The following is a 15,622-nucleotide window of genomic DNA, read 5'->3' as shown; positions in this document are numbered from 1 at the left end:
AAATCACAGGCGGCTTTACAGTGTGACGCCCTCTGCCATTAGAAGAAGGAAAAACAGCGTCAAGCACTGACACTAATACATTAAAAATAAGTAAATATTAAATGAATCAGCCTCACCGGGGGTGCATTTAGCAGCAGTTCTGACTCCTCCCAGTTGTCTTTGAATTGCAGATGTTTAAATGTTCATTTTTCTTAACGCTTCTCGTCCGTTTAGCTCCAGATTTGAGCTTGAAATGTAGATTTTGGACACTGACACGAGCTGTGGCAAAGGAAGCAAACCTCTCTGCAGCAAACTCGGCTTCAGCGCTGTCGAGCTGCGATGCTAACAGACACTGCGATGCTAACAAACGCTGCGATGCTAACAGACGCTGTGATGCTAACAGACGCTGCGATGCTAGCAGACGCTGCGATGCTAGCAGACGCTGCGGTGCTAACAGACGCTGCGATGCTAACAGACGCTGCTGTGACAGACGAGTACTCGGGAGTTCTGGAGGAGATCATCCAGGGTTACAGAGTTTGGTCGAGTTTTCTTAAATCATGCGAGGAGTTGAAAGTCAGGATATTTTAGCTTTTGGTGCCATAGTAACCATCTACAAATGCTTTTAATTATTGGGTTAGTTTGACTCTTGAGCTCTACATGTTTTTTCTCTTTTTAAGTTGGACTGGAGCTGTTTTTTTTTTTTTTGTCTCGACTGTGAATCACGCCCCTCACTCAGATGTCTTACACTCTGTCGCTCTTTGCCCTCCGTCCAGGCTGCAGGCTCTGCGGAAGGAGAAGTCGCGGGACGCGGCGAGGTCGCGGCGGGGAAAGGAGAACTTTGAGTTTTACGAACTGGCCAAGATGCTGCCGCTGCCGGGCGCCATCACCAGCCAGCTGGACAAGGCCTCCATCATCCGGCTCACCATCAGCTACCTGAAGATGAGGGACTTTGCCAACCAGGGAGACCCGCCGTGGAACCTGCGCATGGAGGGACCGCCGCCCAACACCTCTGTCAAAGGTAGGGTGGACACGGCTCGTCTTTAAACTGTTGTGTGAGGCTCTGTGCAATTCCAGGAATCAACCAGGCAGCCATGATTCCTTATAGAATAAATCTCTTTCTAAGCTTTTCTACTGCTGAACGAGAAAGATTCAGATTGAAAAGACGCAGAAAACTTTCAGTTCCAACAGGAAACTGTGAATTGACTTTGTTGTGCCTTCACACTGAGTGATGTGTCGGCTGCTCAAAGCATGCTTGTAGCTCCTCGCTTTGTTTTTTTTGTCTTTTTCTCCTTTATTTAAAGCAAGAAAGTCTCATTTAGGAGCTGAATCCACCAAAGTCCTCCTAAAAACTGTCCACAGACCGACTTTCTGACATAAGAAATATTACATGTTACATGTTCCACCTCTGTGACATCACCAAAAACTGTCCCCCAGGTGTGTCAGCTGTAATTGGCTCAATAGATACCAGAGGTGGTCTGAAAGAAGCTGAGCAGCGGCTGACTGACGGTTTTCATAACGAGCTGTTTCTAACGCATTAATGCTGAGCTGTCACTGGCAGGTTTTCGAGTTGCTGACACGTTTCACTTCATGTCAGATAGATTTGATAACAGATTGTGGGAGTTTTGAAGTCGTCATCTGATCTCCGGAGGTTCACTGATTTGTCGGCTTCGCTCAGCTCACGCTGGATGATTTCCTTCAATCACGTAGCACAAACTGAGCTCATGAGTCGTGGCTGGAGCAGCTGTGATTGGTTGGATTCAGATGGTTCCAGTCGCTTCTTTGGTTTATCTGCAGTTTCTCTGCCGCTCCTTCGTGGAGGCTTCGGGCTTCAGGACGAGTGAAAATGATCCTTTTCAAAGTGTGTGGACGGACTCAGACTTTACCTCGGCTCACTCACACCTGCACAGAGCCTGCCTCCAGAATTCACTTCAGGTTCACTCAAAACCAAACTTCAAGGTCTTTGACGTCTCTGTAGAATCAATCAGATTCTATTAATGACTTATTACAGCCTTGTTTTTATTAGAAAGCTGCTTAGAGTAGCTTTAAATTAAATCACTACCTGCACATCCTGTTTATAATAACAAGTATCTTTGAGATGACGAAGTTTTTCCTGAGTTGTGACCCACTTCATCTCAGCAGTGTCAGTGGAAACTAAACCGTAACAGCAGCTTCAGTCTCTCTTCCAGCTTCCATACGAGCTTGTGTTTGTATCTTTTTAGACAAAGCTTTTTATTCTAATGAAGCTGAACATACAAACAACGGCGAGCAGCGCCGCAGCGACTGTGGCCCTTTAAACTGCTATCAAACACACACACACACACACACACACACACACGGCCACAAACACACAGACGGCTAGCTTCTGCGCTAAGTGATTTTCTGTGAAGGGAACATTAAGCTTTGATGAATTTCTGCCTGGAGTACCAGAGTATACACAGCACTTGTGAATCTAAGTGGAATTTGCCTTTGAAATGGGCCCTTTGTGCGACGCACTTAGAGGAGAAGAGGAGCGCTCGCTTTTAAAAGGGACGTTTGGGCTTGTAGGAATGACCCAAAGATGAAAGCAAATTGCCTGAAATTTCTCTGTGTGTGTGTACGTGTGTGTGTGTGTGTGTGCGTGTGTGTGTGTGTGTGTTTAAGTGTGTGTGCGTCAGGGAGAACCAGGACCAGGATATTTACCTGTATGCAGAGCTGTAATGTGTAAAAATCAAGACTGGAGTTCGGGACGTGGGAATGTGTGATGAAAGTGAATGTTTGTGTGTTTGTGTGTGCATTTCTACACACGAGCATGCTTCTGACTGTGTGTGTGTGTGTGTGTGTGCACACATACCCTCACCACACAACAGCAGATGGCATCATTGTCGTCAGCGCTTTGAAGAGGCACATGCATTTTAATGAACAGAACAGAAACGTATACACCAAATTAGTGTGTGTGTGTGTGTGTGTGTGTGTGTGTGTGTTTTGGAGCTCGCAGCGTGGTGTGTATGTTGGAAATTTCCTGTAACACAGAACTACATCCGAGAGAATCAAGTTACATTTTACACTCAGTTGTACCAACAGTTACACACACACACACACAGACACACACACACACACACACTCTCACACACACACACACACACTCTCACACACACACACACACACACAAAAAGACACACACACACACACACACACGCACACACACACAAAAAGACACACTCACACACACACACACACAGACACACGCACACACACACACACAAAAAGACACACAAAAAGACACACTCACACACACACACACACACACACAAAGACACACTCACACACACACACACAAAAAGACACACTCACACACACACACACACTCACACACACACACACACACACACACACACACACACACATGCTTGAACTTCAATACTTGTGAGAACCCTCATTGACATAATGCATCATTTAACCCTCAACCCAAAGCTAAAGCTAAAGCTAATTCTAACCTGACCCTTCAAACCAATTCTGAGTCCTTTCAATGTCCTCGCTCTGCAGAGACGTCCTCATGTCCTGAGCTCTAGAACTGGATAGCTGTACACCACACACACACACACACACGTTTGTATTGCAGCACCTCTGATGACCATCTGATCATGAAAAAAAGAATGCCGTTGCTGTGGAAACCGCTGCTCTCTGATTGGCTGATCAGAGTCCATTAAAGTCTTACATTTCCACACCTCAAACTTAGTTCAGGTCAGCAGCTAGCAACCATTTAAAGGCGTTCAGGTGTGCGTGCTAACACTTCTGCTGACAGGCGAATCAAAGCTAAGCAGATTTAAACTGACCGCAGAACAGGGACGAGGGTTCAAACACGTGCTGTCTATGAATGACGGGCAGCGAATGGATCAGATCACTGAACACAACACTGACCCTGCAGCTCCCCTCAGGTCTGCAGCTTTAGCATCTTTCAGCTCGCTGTTCCGGCCTGAAGCTTTACTGTGTTCAGTTAGCTGTTCGCTAACGGACACAGTGAGAAACCAGCTGGTGAACAGAGCGCAGCATTTAGCAGCTAAAGAGCCACATATTTCTGTGAGGAGATGGTGGAGACCATAAACAGAGCTAAAAGACAGAGAATACTGGACTGACATTGAGCAGGAGGACAAGAGATGATCGTGTTGTTTCATCACAGCTTTATAAGGTAATAATATGTCATGTGGTTACAGCTTGTTGCGCTGCCCTCGGGGGGGCTAAATAAGTCTGTTAAAGCAGCTTTAAACATCAGACACACAGCGCGAGTTTATCAGGACTACCTGAGCCAGTCTGGACTGTAACTGTCCCGACAATCGTGATGTTTGTCCGTCCCTTGAACACTTGAACCTTCATTAAGAACTGCATCTAATGGATAGATGTTTGTGTCGTTAGCAACCCGCCGTCTCGCCGTTTAACGCTCTCAGACTGCGACTGAAAACCAGCGTCTCCAGAAGCAAAGAGCTTCTGTGACGAGACGACGGACACGAGAGACAGCATCAGGCTGCCATGTCCTCAGTGTGAAGGTCTGAGACACAGAGCGGTCCTCACACACACACACACACACACACACACACACACACACAGAGCAAGGTGAGGCCGCTCTCACCTTGTGAATGAATATCACACACACACACAGAAAGTGCAATTTAATCAGATTCTCCCTCCACCAACACACACACACACATGAAAACACACAACAACAGCATGTACAGTGCATGACCATGACACACACACTCTCTGTACAGGGCCGTGTGTGTGTGTTCTCTCTCATATTGGCTGCCTCTAATGAATGAATATCCTCCTCCAGAACTGTGTGTGTCCACGCCTGTGTGACTTTTTCCTTTGTAATTGTTTTGTATGTTGCCGCTTTTGTGTTATTGTGTGTGTGTGTGCGTGTGTGTGTGTGTGTGTTGCAGAGTGTTCAGTACAGCAGAGAGTTATTGATTTTGGCCTCTGTGTAGCTGCTCTGCATCGGTTCAGGTAATGAAGATGGCTGCGTGTGTGTGTGCGTGCGTGTGTGTGTGTGTGTGGTAGTCCTACTGATGACTCCATACTCTTTCTGTTTGACCCACTGAGAATATCCTCATTTATATTGTTTTCTTCTTCTCTCTTTCATTAATTTTCTTTCTCTCCTGACTTTTTATCCTCTTTTGTTTTTTTTGTTTTTCTTCTCTTCTTCCTTTCCTCTCTCTCTGATCTCTCCATCACTCTCTCTCTCTCTCTACATCCTTTCTCTCATGCTCTTTCCTGTTTATATTTCTTTATTTCTCTTTTAGCTCTGCAGCTGTCGGCTTTGTTGTTGCTTTTCTATCATCTTATTTTCTAAATGTCAAAAATTATAATTTTTTGGCAAGAAATGTTCACAACAATAAAAAACAAAATAAAAAAACTAAAAATAACTTCACCAATACACTAATTAACATTAACATAAACGATGATGATGATGATGATTTTGATGGTGATGATGTAATAGTAGTATAGTATTGATAATAAGAAAATCGTGGTTAATTAGCAGGATGCTCAGAGATGAATCAGACTCCGTGTGTCTCTGTTTGCTCCTCCTGTGGTTTTCCAAACAGTGAGTCCAGCGGGGAGGTGCAGGTAAATAAATGAAGCGCTCCTTTGTATGAGCAGCTATCAGAGATGAAGCCGTTTGACCTCCAGTCTGTTTATTCATCACCACAAACTGTGTGTGTGTGTGTGCATGTGTGTCTCTGTGTGTGTGTGTTCTTCCGTCTCAACTCATTTCACCTCCTTTCCTCCCTCCTCGTTCTCTGCTCTCTCTCCCTCTTCTTCCTCTTTATCTTTTTCATCCCCTTCGACTCATCTTCCTCTCCACTCTTCATTTTCTTTCCTTTCTTCGTGTCTCCTTTCTTTTCTCCTCCGCTGCTTGTTTTGTTCCTCCTCCTCATCGCCCTCTTTGTCCTCTTACCCCACCTCTCCTCCATTTACCACCCCTTTCTTTCTCCTTCCCTCTCCCATTTCCCTCTCTCCTCTCCTCTTCCTCTGATTTCAGTTTTCCTCTTTTCCCTTTTGTTCTTTTATCGTCTCCTTCCTCTCCTCGTATCCACATCTCTCATCTTTCTTCTTTCTCGTCCTTTCCTCTCCCTCCCTCTTCCTCTCCCGACTTGACCTGTTCTCCATCCTTCTTTTTTTTTTTTTTAACTGTTTCCTGTTTGCTCTTCGTCTCCTTCTGCCTTGCTTCACCTGGTTTTCCTGCTCTACCCTTTCTCCTCCTCTCCTCCTCTTTTTCACAACATTTTATCTTTAAACAACCTTAATCTTCATACCTTTGTCCACTCCTCCTCTCGCCTTCTCCTGGTGTCTCCACTTCTCCTCCTCCCCTTCCTCTTCATCCTCCTCTAGTCCTTCAGTTCTTTAATAATCTTCTGCCTCCCCCCTCTTTCTCCTAACTTAATCTCCCTCACTGTTCTTCACCTCCCTTATCTTCTCCTCCTCCTCCTTCCCTCTTCCTCTCATCCTATTCCACTCTTCATCTTGGTAACTTCCTCCCCCTCTCCTTCTTCTCCTCCTCCTCCCCTGTTGACCTTTGCAATAATTGACCCATCAGTTGCTCTTCTACAGTTTAGTGTTGGAGGTTTTGACTTCCTGTCAGAGAGTCTCCACATCTGCTGCAGGACGCCACACAAACAACCATGACCTTTGGAGCATCCTGACACCCAGCCTGTGTGTGTGTGTGTGTGTGTGTGTGTGTGTGTGTGTGTGTGTGTGTGTGTTTATACGACTGACCGCTCACCGTTTCTGAATGTTGGTCGGAGTGTTTATGTGTGAATTTACGGCTGTTTGTGCGGTTGCACATGTACATACAGTGTGTGTGTCCAATTGTGTGTGTATGTTACAGCTTCTGTGTGTCTGTCTGACAGTCTGCTGTGTGTGTGCGTGTGTGTGCGTGTGTGTGTGTGTGTGTGTGACCCCCTCCGACACCTGGCTATTCATTATGCATGCAGAGAGCAGCAGACACCAAAATGCCACACTTCATGAGCCAGTCTACAATCAAGACACATACACACGCGCGCACACACACACACACACACACACATACACACACATACCGCTACACACACATACACAGTTTTTAGAAATACTTTACCCTCAAAATACAAACATGTGCATATTAAGAACACACATACCTGCATAAATACAAACTGAGCACACACATTGTAAACACACACACACACACACACACACACACAGTGCATCATTCATATTGTCGCTGCATTCTGTATAAATATCTTCTCTCTTGGTTATTAAAATATAAATTATGGCATTTTTTATAAGACCCACAGACCTATTTATGGCTCAGTATAGGAGCTCATAAGGCAGAAGGTGGGATTTAGCATGGTGTGTGTGTGTGTGTGTGTGTGTGTGTGTGTGTGTGCGCGTGCGTGCTCAGGGTCATTTCATGTGGTTTTTACTCTCTTCTGTGTCACCTTTAAAAACAGTTTATCATTATTAATGTAAGTGCATATTGATGGTTTGCTGATTTAATCATTTAACTTTAGCTTCTGGAGCCAGAAGTCAATGTTTAACATCAGATAAATTCTATTTTCATCTTAAAAATTGACTGATAGCTGTTGGAAAGTTTGGTCTCTCACAGTTAACAAACTTAGTGCCTCAGTGCCGAGACCTTAAACTCACTAAACTTAAAGTTGTGTTGCAGCCACTGCAGTGGAGATCATTTATTCCAGAAGATTTTAATAACAATATTAAATAATATCATATTTCATTCATGTCACAATCAATTTTATGGTTCTTATCATAATGTTTCTGTCAAGGTTTTAGAATTGTGTGCAGAAGAAATTGGACTTTTGATAAAACGAGAAGATAAAGGGAAAATGTTGAACGTCACAGCGAAACATGATGCGTGAACATAAGAAGTACTTTGAGAAAAAGGAACCAAGAACCAGCGAAGTTATCAGCTTAAAGAGGCTGTGTTTAGCTTTAGCTTTTAGCACGATAATGAAGTGTGTAAATGTGTGTCCTAGCATGCACAGACAGTAGTCAGGTAGAGATCAGGTGATAATAATTATTAAAGCTACACACACTGTCGTGCAGCTCACTGAACCAACTGGCAAAGCTAACATTAGCATGATAATTAATAGACTAATTAAGACTGAAAGAAGTAATAAATACCGTGGGCTGAATGATGGTAATATCATTACTTTTTACATAAATAACACAACATGCATGAAACTACGAAACGTAATGTAAATAATGAGTGAATAAGTAAATAACGTCAGTTAGCTTAGCATAATGAGACTTTTCTCTTTCTTTAAAACCTGTATGGCTCCTATAAAACACAAATAAAACAGAATTTGATAGCTTGTCAATCGTTTTTGGCCTCATCAGCTTCAGACGCTCGGGAAGTCATGTGATCGCATTGGGTGGTGCGTCTGAAGAGTCCGCGACTGTCAGCTCACACAGAAGTATGCTGAATGATAGCACACGCACGCTGGTTTAACCCCTTGACGTCTGAATTTATTTAGAATTATATTTAAAACAATAATTCTTTGTGTTTTCATTCAAATTGATCCTGAAGAGGAGTTTGTTAATTTTTCTGTAGCACATACAGTAGATATACATTAAGGTTGGTTCAGCAACTAGAACAGGGTTCAGACAAACAGTATATGTCCACTTTTTCAATGCTTAACTGCAGTAAAAACATTTTTTTTGTATATTCAAAATTCATTTATCCATCCATCCATTTTCTTCCGCTTATCCAGGGCTGAAAAAAAATCATTTATTTCATCAAAACAGCCACAAAATTGGCTCACAACCATCACACGGTGTGTGCTCAACAATTAGAACAGGGGTTCTCTCACTTTGACCGGTCCAACGAGAAACCAGTGCCTGCCAAAGGTTCCTAGGTGTGTGTTGAATGTGCACAAACCGGCATTAGAGGAATGCACGCGTGATTCGGCTGCAATGTGGATTAAAGCGGTTTGATCTGCATTCAGGGGTTAATGATGCAGCAGGTCAGAAAGTTACCAGCTTCAGAATGACGTAATGAACGGCTGCTGCAGCCCAGTCCAGAGACACGATGTCTCCAGTCCAGAGAGCGTCCCAGGACAGTCGGTCCAGTCTCTTCCTGCCACTGTCCCAGCAGACCCCGATTCTCTCCTAAAACTCTCGCTTCCATCGCGTCGACGGCTCTGATATCAAACCGAGCTCAAATCGCCCTCCAGAACGATGCTGCAGCTAATGTCTGACAGACGCAGCGACGTGTCAGAAATCACGCTGTGAAACATCGACTGCGTGTTACTGTGATGTTATTTCACTCCTCTTGTGCTGGAAAGTGTTTGTGTGTGTGTGTGTGTGTGTGTGTGTGTGTGTGTGTGTGTGTTCCCATCCACTTAGCATTACATACAGCCAGACTGCCGCTTCGTACAAATCAACCTCCTGCTTAGTGAGACTGTAAGCGCTGAGAGAGAGAGAGAGAGCGGGGGGAAAAAAGAGGAGCATCAGAGGAAAGAGGCTGAGTAGAAAAATGAGAGGGATAAAGAGGAGACGGGGAGAAAGAGAGAAAAATAAACGAGACAGTCAATTAGAGAGACAGAGGCTATCAGTGAGGCAGAGAGAGAGAGGCAGAGAGACGGCGAGGGAGAGCAGCGGGGGCCTCGTCTCGTTATGATCCATCTCGTCTCTTTGTACCAGCTGACGGTTTTATGATGCGGCCTGCCGGCTGGGCTAATGGCTTCCTCCATTATACTGAGGGAACACAGTGACCCCGACACCCGGATAAACACGCCGCTCGCATCAAACCCCTCCCGCCTCCCCCCGCCCGGCCCGGCGGCCCGCGGTCTGCCGCGATTCTGAACCGAACCGGACTCGCTTTGAGAGGGGGCGAAGAGAGGAGCGAGGGTCAACGATTCAGATTTCATCAGAACGTTTTCAACATCGGTTCACGGATGAATCTGAGTGTTCGAATAAAGAAGTCAGACGAGAACACGCACATTTCCATCGTTTCACCTGAAATAAAGCAGAGCGTGAAGCCCGTCAACCTGTTCACCCCTGTGAAACCAGCAGACAGCAGAGACCAGCAGGCAGCAGAAACCAGCAGACAGCAGAAACCAGCAGACAGCAGAAACCAGCAGGCAGCAGAAACCAGCAGACAGCAGAAACCAGCAGGCAGCAGAAACCAGCAGACAGCAGAAACCAGCAGGCAGCAGAAACCAGCAGGCAGCAGAAACCAGCAGACAGCAGAAACCAGCAGGCAGCAGAAACCAGCAGACAGCAGAAACCAGCAGGCAGCAGATCAGTTCTGTCAGGGCTGACGCTCCCTGACGGGGGTTCTGGGTGATGGAGGGATGTGTGGTGCTGTTGCAGCCATGACGCACGCGGCGTCGTGCTTTTAAACATTTTTAAACAACATCCAATCGAAGCATCGTAATGTTTCTGTCGCGCTGGAGGAAGCACTTCCAGAAGAAAAAAAATGGACTTTTGAGGGTTTCAGGTGGCGCCATCAGCTTCAAGACACGCCGATCCAGAGTTGCGTTGACAGATCGTGAGACGCTCTCCAGCTAACAGCCCGGCGTTTCCGTCTGTAAGCTAACCGCCCTGATCTCCCTCCAGCTGTTCAATTCAGGTTACTCGTCATTTAACAGCAGGACCGTCTCATAACAGCAGCACGACTCCAAACTAAAGCACAGTAGGACTGAACTTATTTGGGTTACATCATGCACATGTCGGCAGATAGCTGTTATTTCCTTCCCATAGACCCCCCCATCCGGTCGTAATCACTTCAGCCTTTTACCCACAGATCTCATCTCCGAGCTAAGAGGAGGCGAGCGGGGCAGCTGCTGCTTCTCCACATAATAAACTTGTCAAACTCTGCCTCGTCTCTCTCTCTCTCGCCGCGGAAACCTGCGGTGCCGGCGTCGGCCCCCGGCTAAGCCCCGCTCGGCTCGGCTCGGCGGCGCAGACGCCGGCTGAAACCGCTGCCGGCGCGCGCTCGCACTTAATAAACGGAGAGTAATTTGGCCAGCTGCGAGTGTGAGATGTTTTGATTCCCCAGTCGCAGTGTAAAGAAAAATGGATTGACAGCGGCAGAGGGAAACAGCAGTAATTATAAAACTAATTACCAAATGCTGATGATGCCCATAGGCTTTGCATAACTAAATTTAGACGAGGAAATTGCTTTCGGCTGCAGACGTGGCTGCCGGGCGTTTCGTTCATCTCTTTTTTTTTCCTCGCTCTCTCTCGTCCTGCGTGCTGTCACACACCAAAGAGGAAAAAATAATCACCATGGAAACAATTACTCCAACACCTCCTCTATCTTTTTTCTTTATTTTGTTGGCAAACACAAAACAGCTCCGGGAAGTGTTGTCGTCCAACAATGTGTTGTAATGACAGGAATATAGTTGCTTGTTTCTGTTTGCACCCTGAAAGACGTTACAATTAACTGGAACACGGAGACGCTCAGGCAGCGAGCGAGCGAGCGCCATTCGCTTCTCTTTGCACACGAAATGACATGTTTTTGTCGACGTGGATCCGTTTTCCCTCCGCAGTGATCGCACAGAGGCCAACGATTGTGCTTCCGGTTGCACCACACTTTGATAGTGTGCGACGGCATGATCGAGGAAGTGCTCGGGTCAGAGCTTTGTCATTGGCTGAACTGAAAGAATTGGCCTGGCCCAATGGGAGGGGACCTGGTCGCTTCTCAGTCGCCGTGTCACGAGCCACCTGTGCACAGGTGATGGAAGACGTGGTTCATCTGTGATCTCCAGGACAGCAGTCTTTGTCTTTTTTCCGGACTCTTCCAGGTGTTCTTCAAGGGACTTTATGGATGGTTGCAGGGAGTTTAGGAGCCTATGGGGGTCTCCAAGTAATTGCAGGGTTTGCTGGAGATTTCAGGTATATCAAGTTTTCAAAACCTATTTGTAGGTTTTATTTTAGGCTGTTTGGTGGTCTTTGAGGAGTTTCCCCCCTATGAAAGGGTTAAAACGCCGACCATGGACCACAAAGTCCCTGATTGGAGTTCAGGGACCCGTGTTGCATCGCTGTCTCCCTCATTTCCTGCCTCATTTCAAAGGCTCTCAAGGGAGTGTTGGTCATTTTAGATGTTTTGTGTGGTTTCTGTCGTCGTGGACTCGCAGGTGTTTGCAGAGTTGTTTCAGAGGGTTTCAGGTGTTTTTCACTGCATTCGGCCAAAACATCATTATAATACACATCATTTATTATATATGTCTTACTATTATTAGAAGACATTTGTTTTTTCTTTGTTTTCCAGTTTAATTCTGTTTAAAGCTCAAGGAAATCCACCACTAAAGAGAAACGTTCAGTCAAAACATTCAAGGAATGAAGGACAAAGTCTTCATTGAAGAGTCGTGATGTTGGTTTCATGTTGGTTTCAGGGATGGAAGGGATCAGTCCAGAGTCTGGTAGACCTTCAGAGTCTAACTGAAGATGAACATTATAACCTCAACACTCCATACATGCTGTATGTTTTATTTTGTTGATGTTTCCCATCAGGCCTGTCACTTCCTGTTTCCAGGAAATCCACCAGTCATTGGTATCACTTTGTATTAATCACGGTGAGACTCTTGTGAAGGACGTTTAGCCATTAGAGCTGATGTCCTTACTAACCCAGTTATACATCTGATGTCTTTTTCTAATCTGTTTATCCTTAGCTTTCCCTCCATACCAGACAAATGGGACATTATTGGCTTACGTACTGTACACCGTAAGGCCCGCAGCAGTCAATCATCCACTCTAATATTCAGAAAGCCGAGCTTTGACACTGAATTAAAACCGACATGAAAAGCGCGTGTTCAACAAAGTAAAGTATTTCCAATCAGGTGTAATTGGCTTGTCGCAGCCGGTGGTGATATATGTTGGTAATTAGTTAAGCGGCCTGAGTTTGTCTCAAAGGGTGTTTTTTATTCTTTAATTATTTCCCTTCTCCTGCAGATGATCATGAATCAAAATGTCAGAATAAACCAGGAAATCAGGAGCTTTTTAAAGAGCTGCAGCGCCGATCGCCCGTTCACGCAACTGGACTGGACGGGAGCCGAGGGAGTCGCCAGGGGGGTCGAGTTTTACCCTCAAACTCTCCTGATGGGGCACACCAACAATAGATGTATAGTTACCATGGAAACTGTGTATGTGCCTATAGTGGGAGGGGGTCACAATATACGTGAGGAGATAACACCGATGTAAAGGCCGGACTTTGTGTCCCGTCAAGAAAAATGTGATTCCACATGTGACGCGAGCAGAAAACGTGTAATTTAATGTAAAATTGAAATGTGCTCACAGACTTTGGAGTAATGAAACGTCCAGAACTGTGCAGAGGAAAATTAAGGAAATTAACTGCAAACAATCAATCTGAATGTTTCATTAATTTGGGAGCCGTCCACTGTTGCAGAATTTCTCCCGGCGAGATTAATTGTTCCGGCCAAAAGGAGTGATTGTAATTAGGATTGTAGCGTTTTATGTGTGAACATCATGAATATTCGAGTCCAACCAAGATCTGGCTGCTATGTGGGATGTTTGTGGCATTAGAAGGTGATAATCACAGTTTTTAATGGAGATTACAGGAGGAATTACTTCTTTTTCACAGCTTGAAATACTCTTAAAAATCTGAAAATGTGACTGGTTGATGTGGGGGGGCCATGACGCCATCCTGCTGCTGCAAACACATGTGGATTAATCCGCTGCTGAAAATAGTCCCCTGCAAATGCTCTATTTCCTCCTGTTTGTTTGATTAAAACTAACAGCGAGCAGCTGTTTGAGCGTTTTAAACATGAAACTAAATATCTGCGTTTGTGAAGAGTCACATGTTCGGTAGGAACCAATGAGCTTGGAGCTGAGAGCCACAGACAGGAAGTCAGAAAGTACAGAGAGACACATCCTTAGAATGAGATCTGTTGCAGCTTTATCAGTTTGAAGTTAAATGATCGGCAGTCTGACAGATGTTACGTTGCTCTAATGTTAAAAGACAAAATCCTGCACAGTCACCATTACCACGGTTACAGAAATATAAAGTGAGGACGTGTAATGTCACGCTGGAAGATGCTCGCTCCAATCAAAGCTCTCGATAGCTGTGAATCGTCTGCAAGAGTCCTGCTCAGCACTGTTATTACCTTGTTTACTGCCTGTCGCACACACACACACACACACACACAGAAAGATAAACGCGGCGGCATACAGGGAGATGAACACACACACTCACAGAGCCGCAATGTGCAGGTATATAATGTGAGCGCACACACACAGACCGCTGCACTCCCCGATCGAAACCAATGGATTGAATGGATTTTTACAATTTAAAACGTAACAGGGGAGAGTTGGAGGACACGGAGAGCGAGAGATGAATGAATCAGAAACAGAGAGAGAGAGAATTAGATCAACTGGAGATGGGAGAGAGAGGGCGGTCGAGCTTGTGTTTGCTGGGCCGTGAAGCGTTCAGCTGTACCGCCATTTGAACGCTCCGTTAGGAGCCGAGCCATTTCTTAATAACACTCATAACTGCTCTCCGAAGCCCTCCCCCTCCCAGCCCTCCACCCCTCTATCTGTCTCTATCTCCGACTTTCCATCTCATCCACATCCTTCATCTGTTTCCATCTTTCTGCTTTCATTCGTCTGGCCTCCGTTTTTATCTCTCCATCGCTCCACCCTCCATCTTTATGCTGGATCTGGTTTTATTAGAGTTTGTACCTGTTAAGCAGGATCAGACGGCCTCATCAAACGTTTTAATTCTTAGGATTTTGAACAGGAAGTCCCTTTAATTATAGAACAACTTGAGAAGGGTCAATGAGGTGAAGCACAGTTTTGTGTGAAAGAAAAGATACAGCGTGTTGACCTTGTTCCATTCATGTGTCTCAGGTGTGCGGGTTCAGGTGTGTGGGTTCAGGTGTGCGGGTTCAGGTGTGCGGGTTCAGGTGTGTGGGTTCAGGTGTGCGGGTTCAGGTGTGCGGGTTCAGGTGTGTGGGTTCAGGTGTGCGGGTTCAGGTGTGAGACTTTTGTTATTGTTGTGAGTATTTTCTATGCTGTTTGCATCCTAATCCGGAGCAGACCAGACCCTCTGTGCAGCAGTCTTTATGATCCAAACCAGGAAGCAGTTTGTTTAAATTTAACTAATTCAGTGATGATTAAAACTACGAGGCCCATGAGGTCCACCCCCCCCCCCCCCCCCCCCCCCCCCGTTTCTTTATCATTTGTTAATGAAAATGTTTCAGTCTTTTCTTCTTGTCATCAAATCTGATGAAAAGTTATTAAATGTGGATCAATCCGCCACTGAAAGTAGTCCCAAACAAACATCCTGTTTCCTACCATCTGTTTGCTAAAACTGCCAGTGATGTCTCCAGGAACCAATAGATGTGGAGCTGAGAGGCGCAAACAGGAAGTCAGAAAGTATTTACAGACACTGGAACTTTTTTTTTAAAATAAGAACTACTGAATAACACACACACACACACACACACACACACAGTACATCTCTGCCTGCCAGTGCCAGTTAGCCCTATCACTGATTAGCATGTCTATGGGTTTTCCCAACCACAGCTAGCGCCAGCTAATTAGCATGAACACACACACACACAGTTAGAGTATCTGAAATTATTGCTGTGCTGGTTCTGGATCTGCTCTCTCTCTCTCTCTCTCTCTCTCTCTCTCTCTCTCTCTCTCA

The 15,622-nt window shown here is 45.4% G+C and overlaps 1 protein-coding gene across 1 annotated transcript in view; it reads left to right on the top strand.

Annotated features, from left to right (window-relative positions):
* The window catches only part of LOC121618663 (neuronal PAS domain-containing protein 3), a 269,085-nt gene that overhangs the window by 109,625 nt on the left and 143,838 nt on the right, over window positions 1–15,622 (top strand). Inside the window, exon 3 of the mRNA XM_041954202.1 lies at window positions 753–997. Coding sequence (XP_041810136.1) covers window positions 753–997 — 245 coding nt within the window. The remainder of the gene's footprint in view (window positions 1–752; window positions 998–15,622) is intronic.

This window comes from Chelmon rostratus, chromosome 15, assembly GCF_017976325.1.
Source record: "Chelmon rostratus isolate fCheRos1 chromosome 15, fCheRos1.pri, whole genome shotgun sequence".
Lineage (NCBI taxonomy): Eukaryota > Metazoa > Chordata > Actinopteri > Chaetodontiformes > Chaetodontidae > Chelmon > Chelmon rostratus.
The sequence above is the reverse complement of the archived record's forward strand: the minus strand, read 5'-3'. Positions and strand labels throughout refer to the sequence as shown.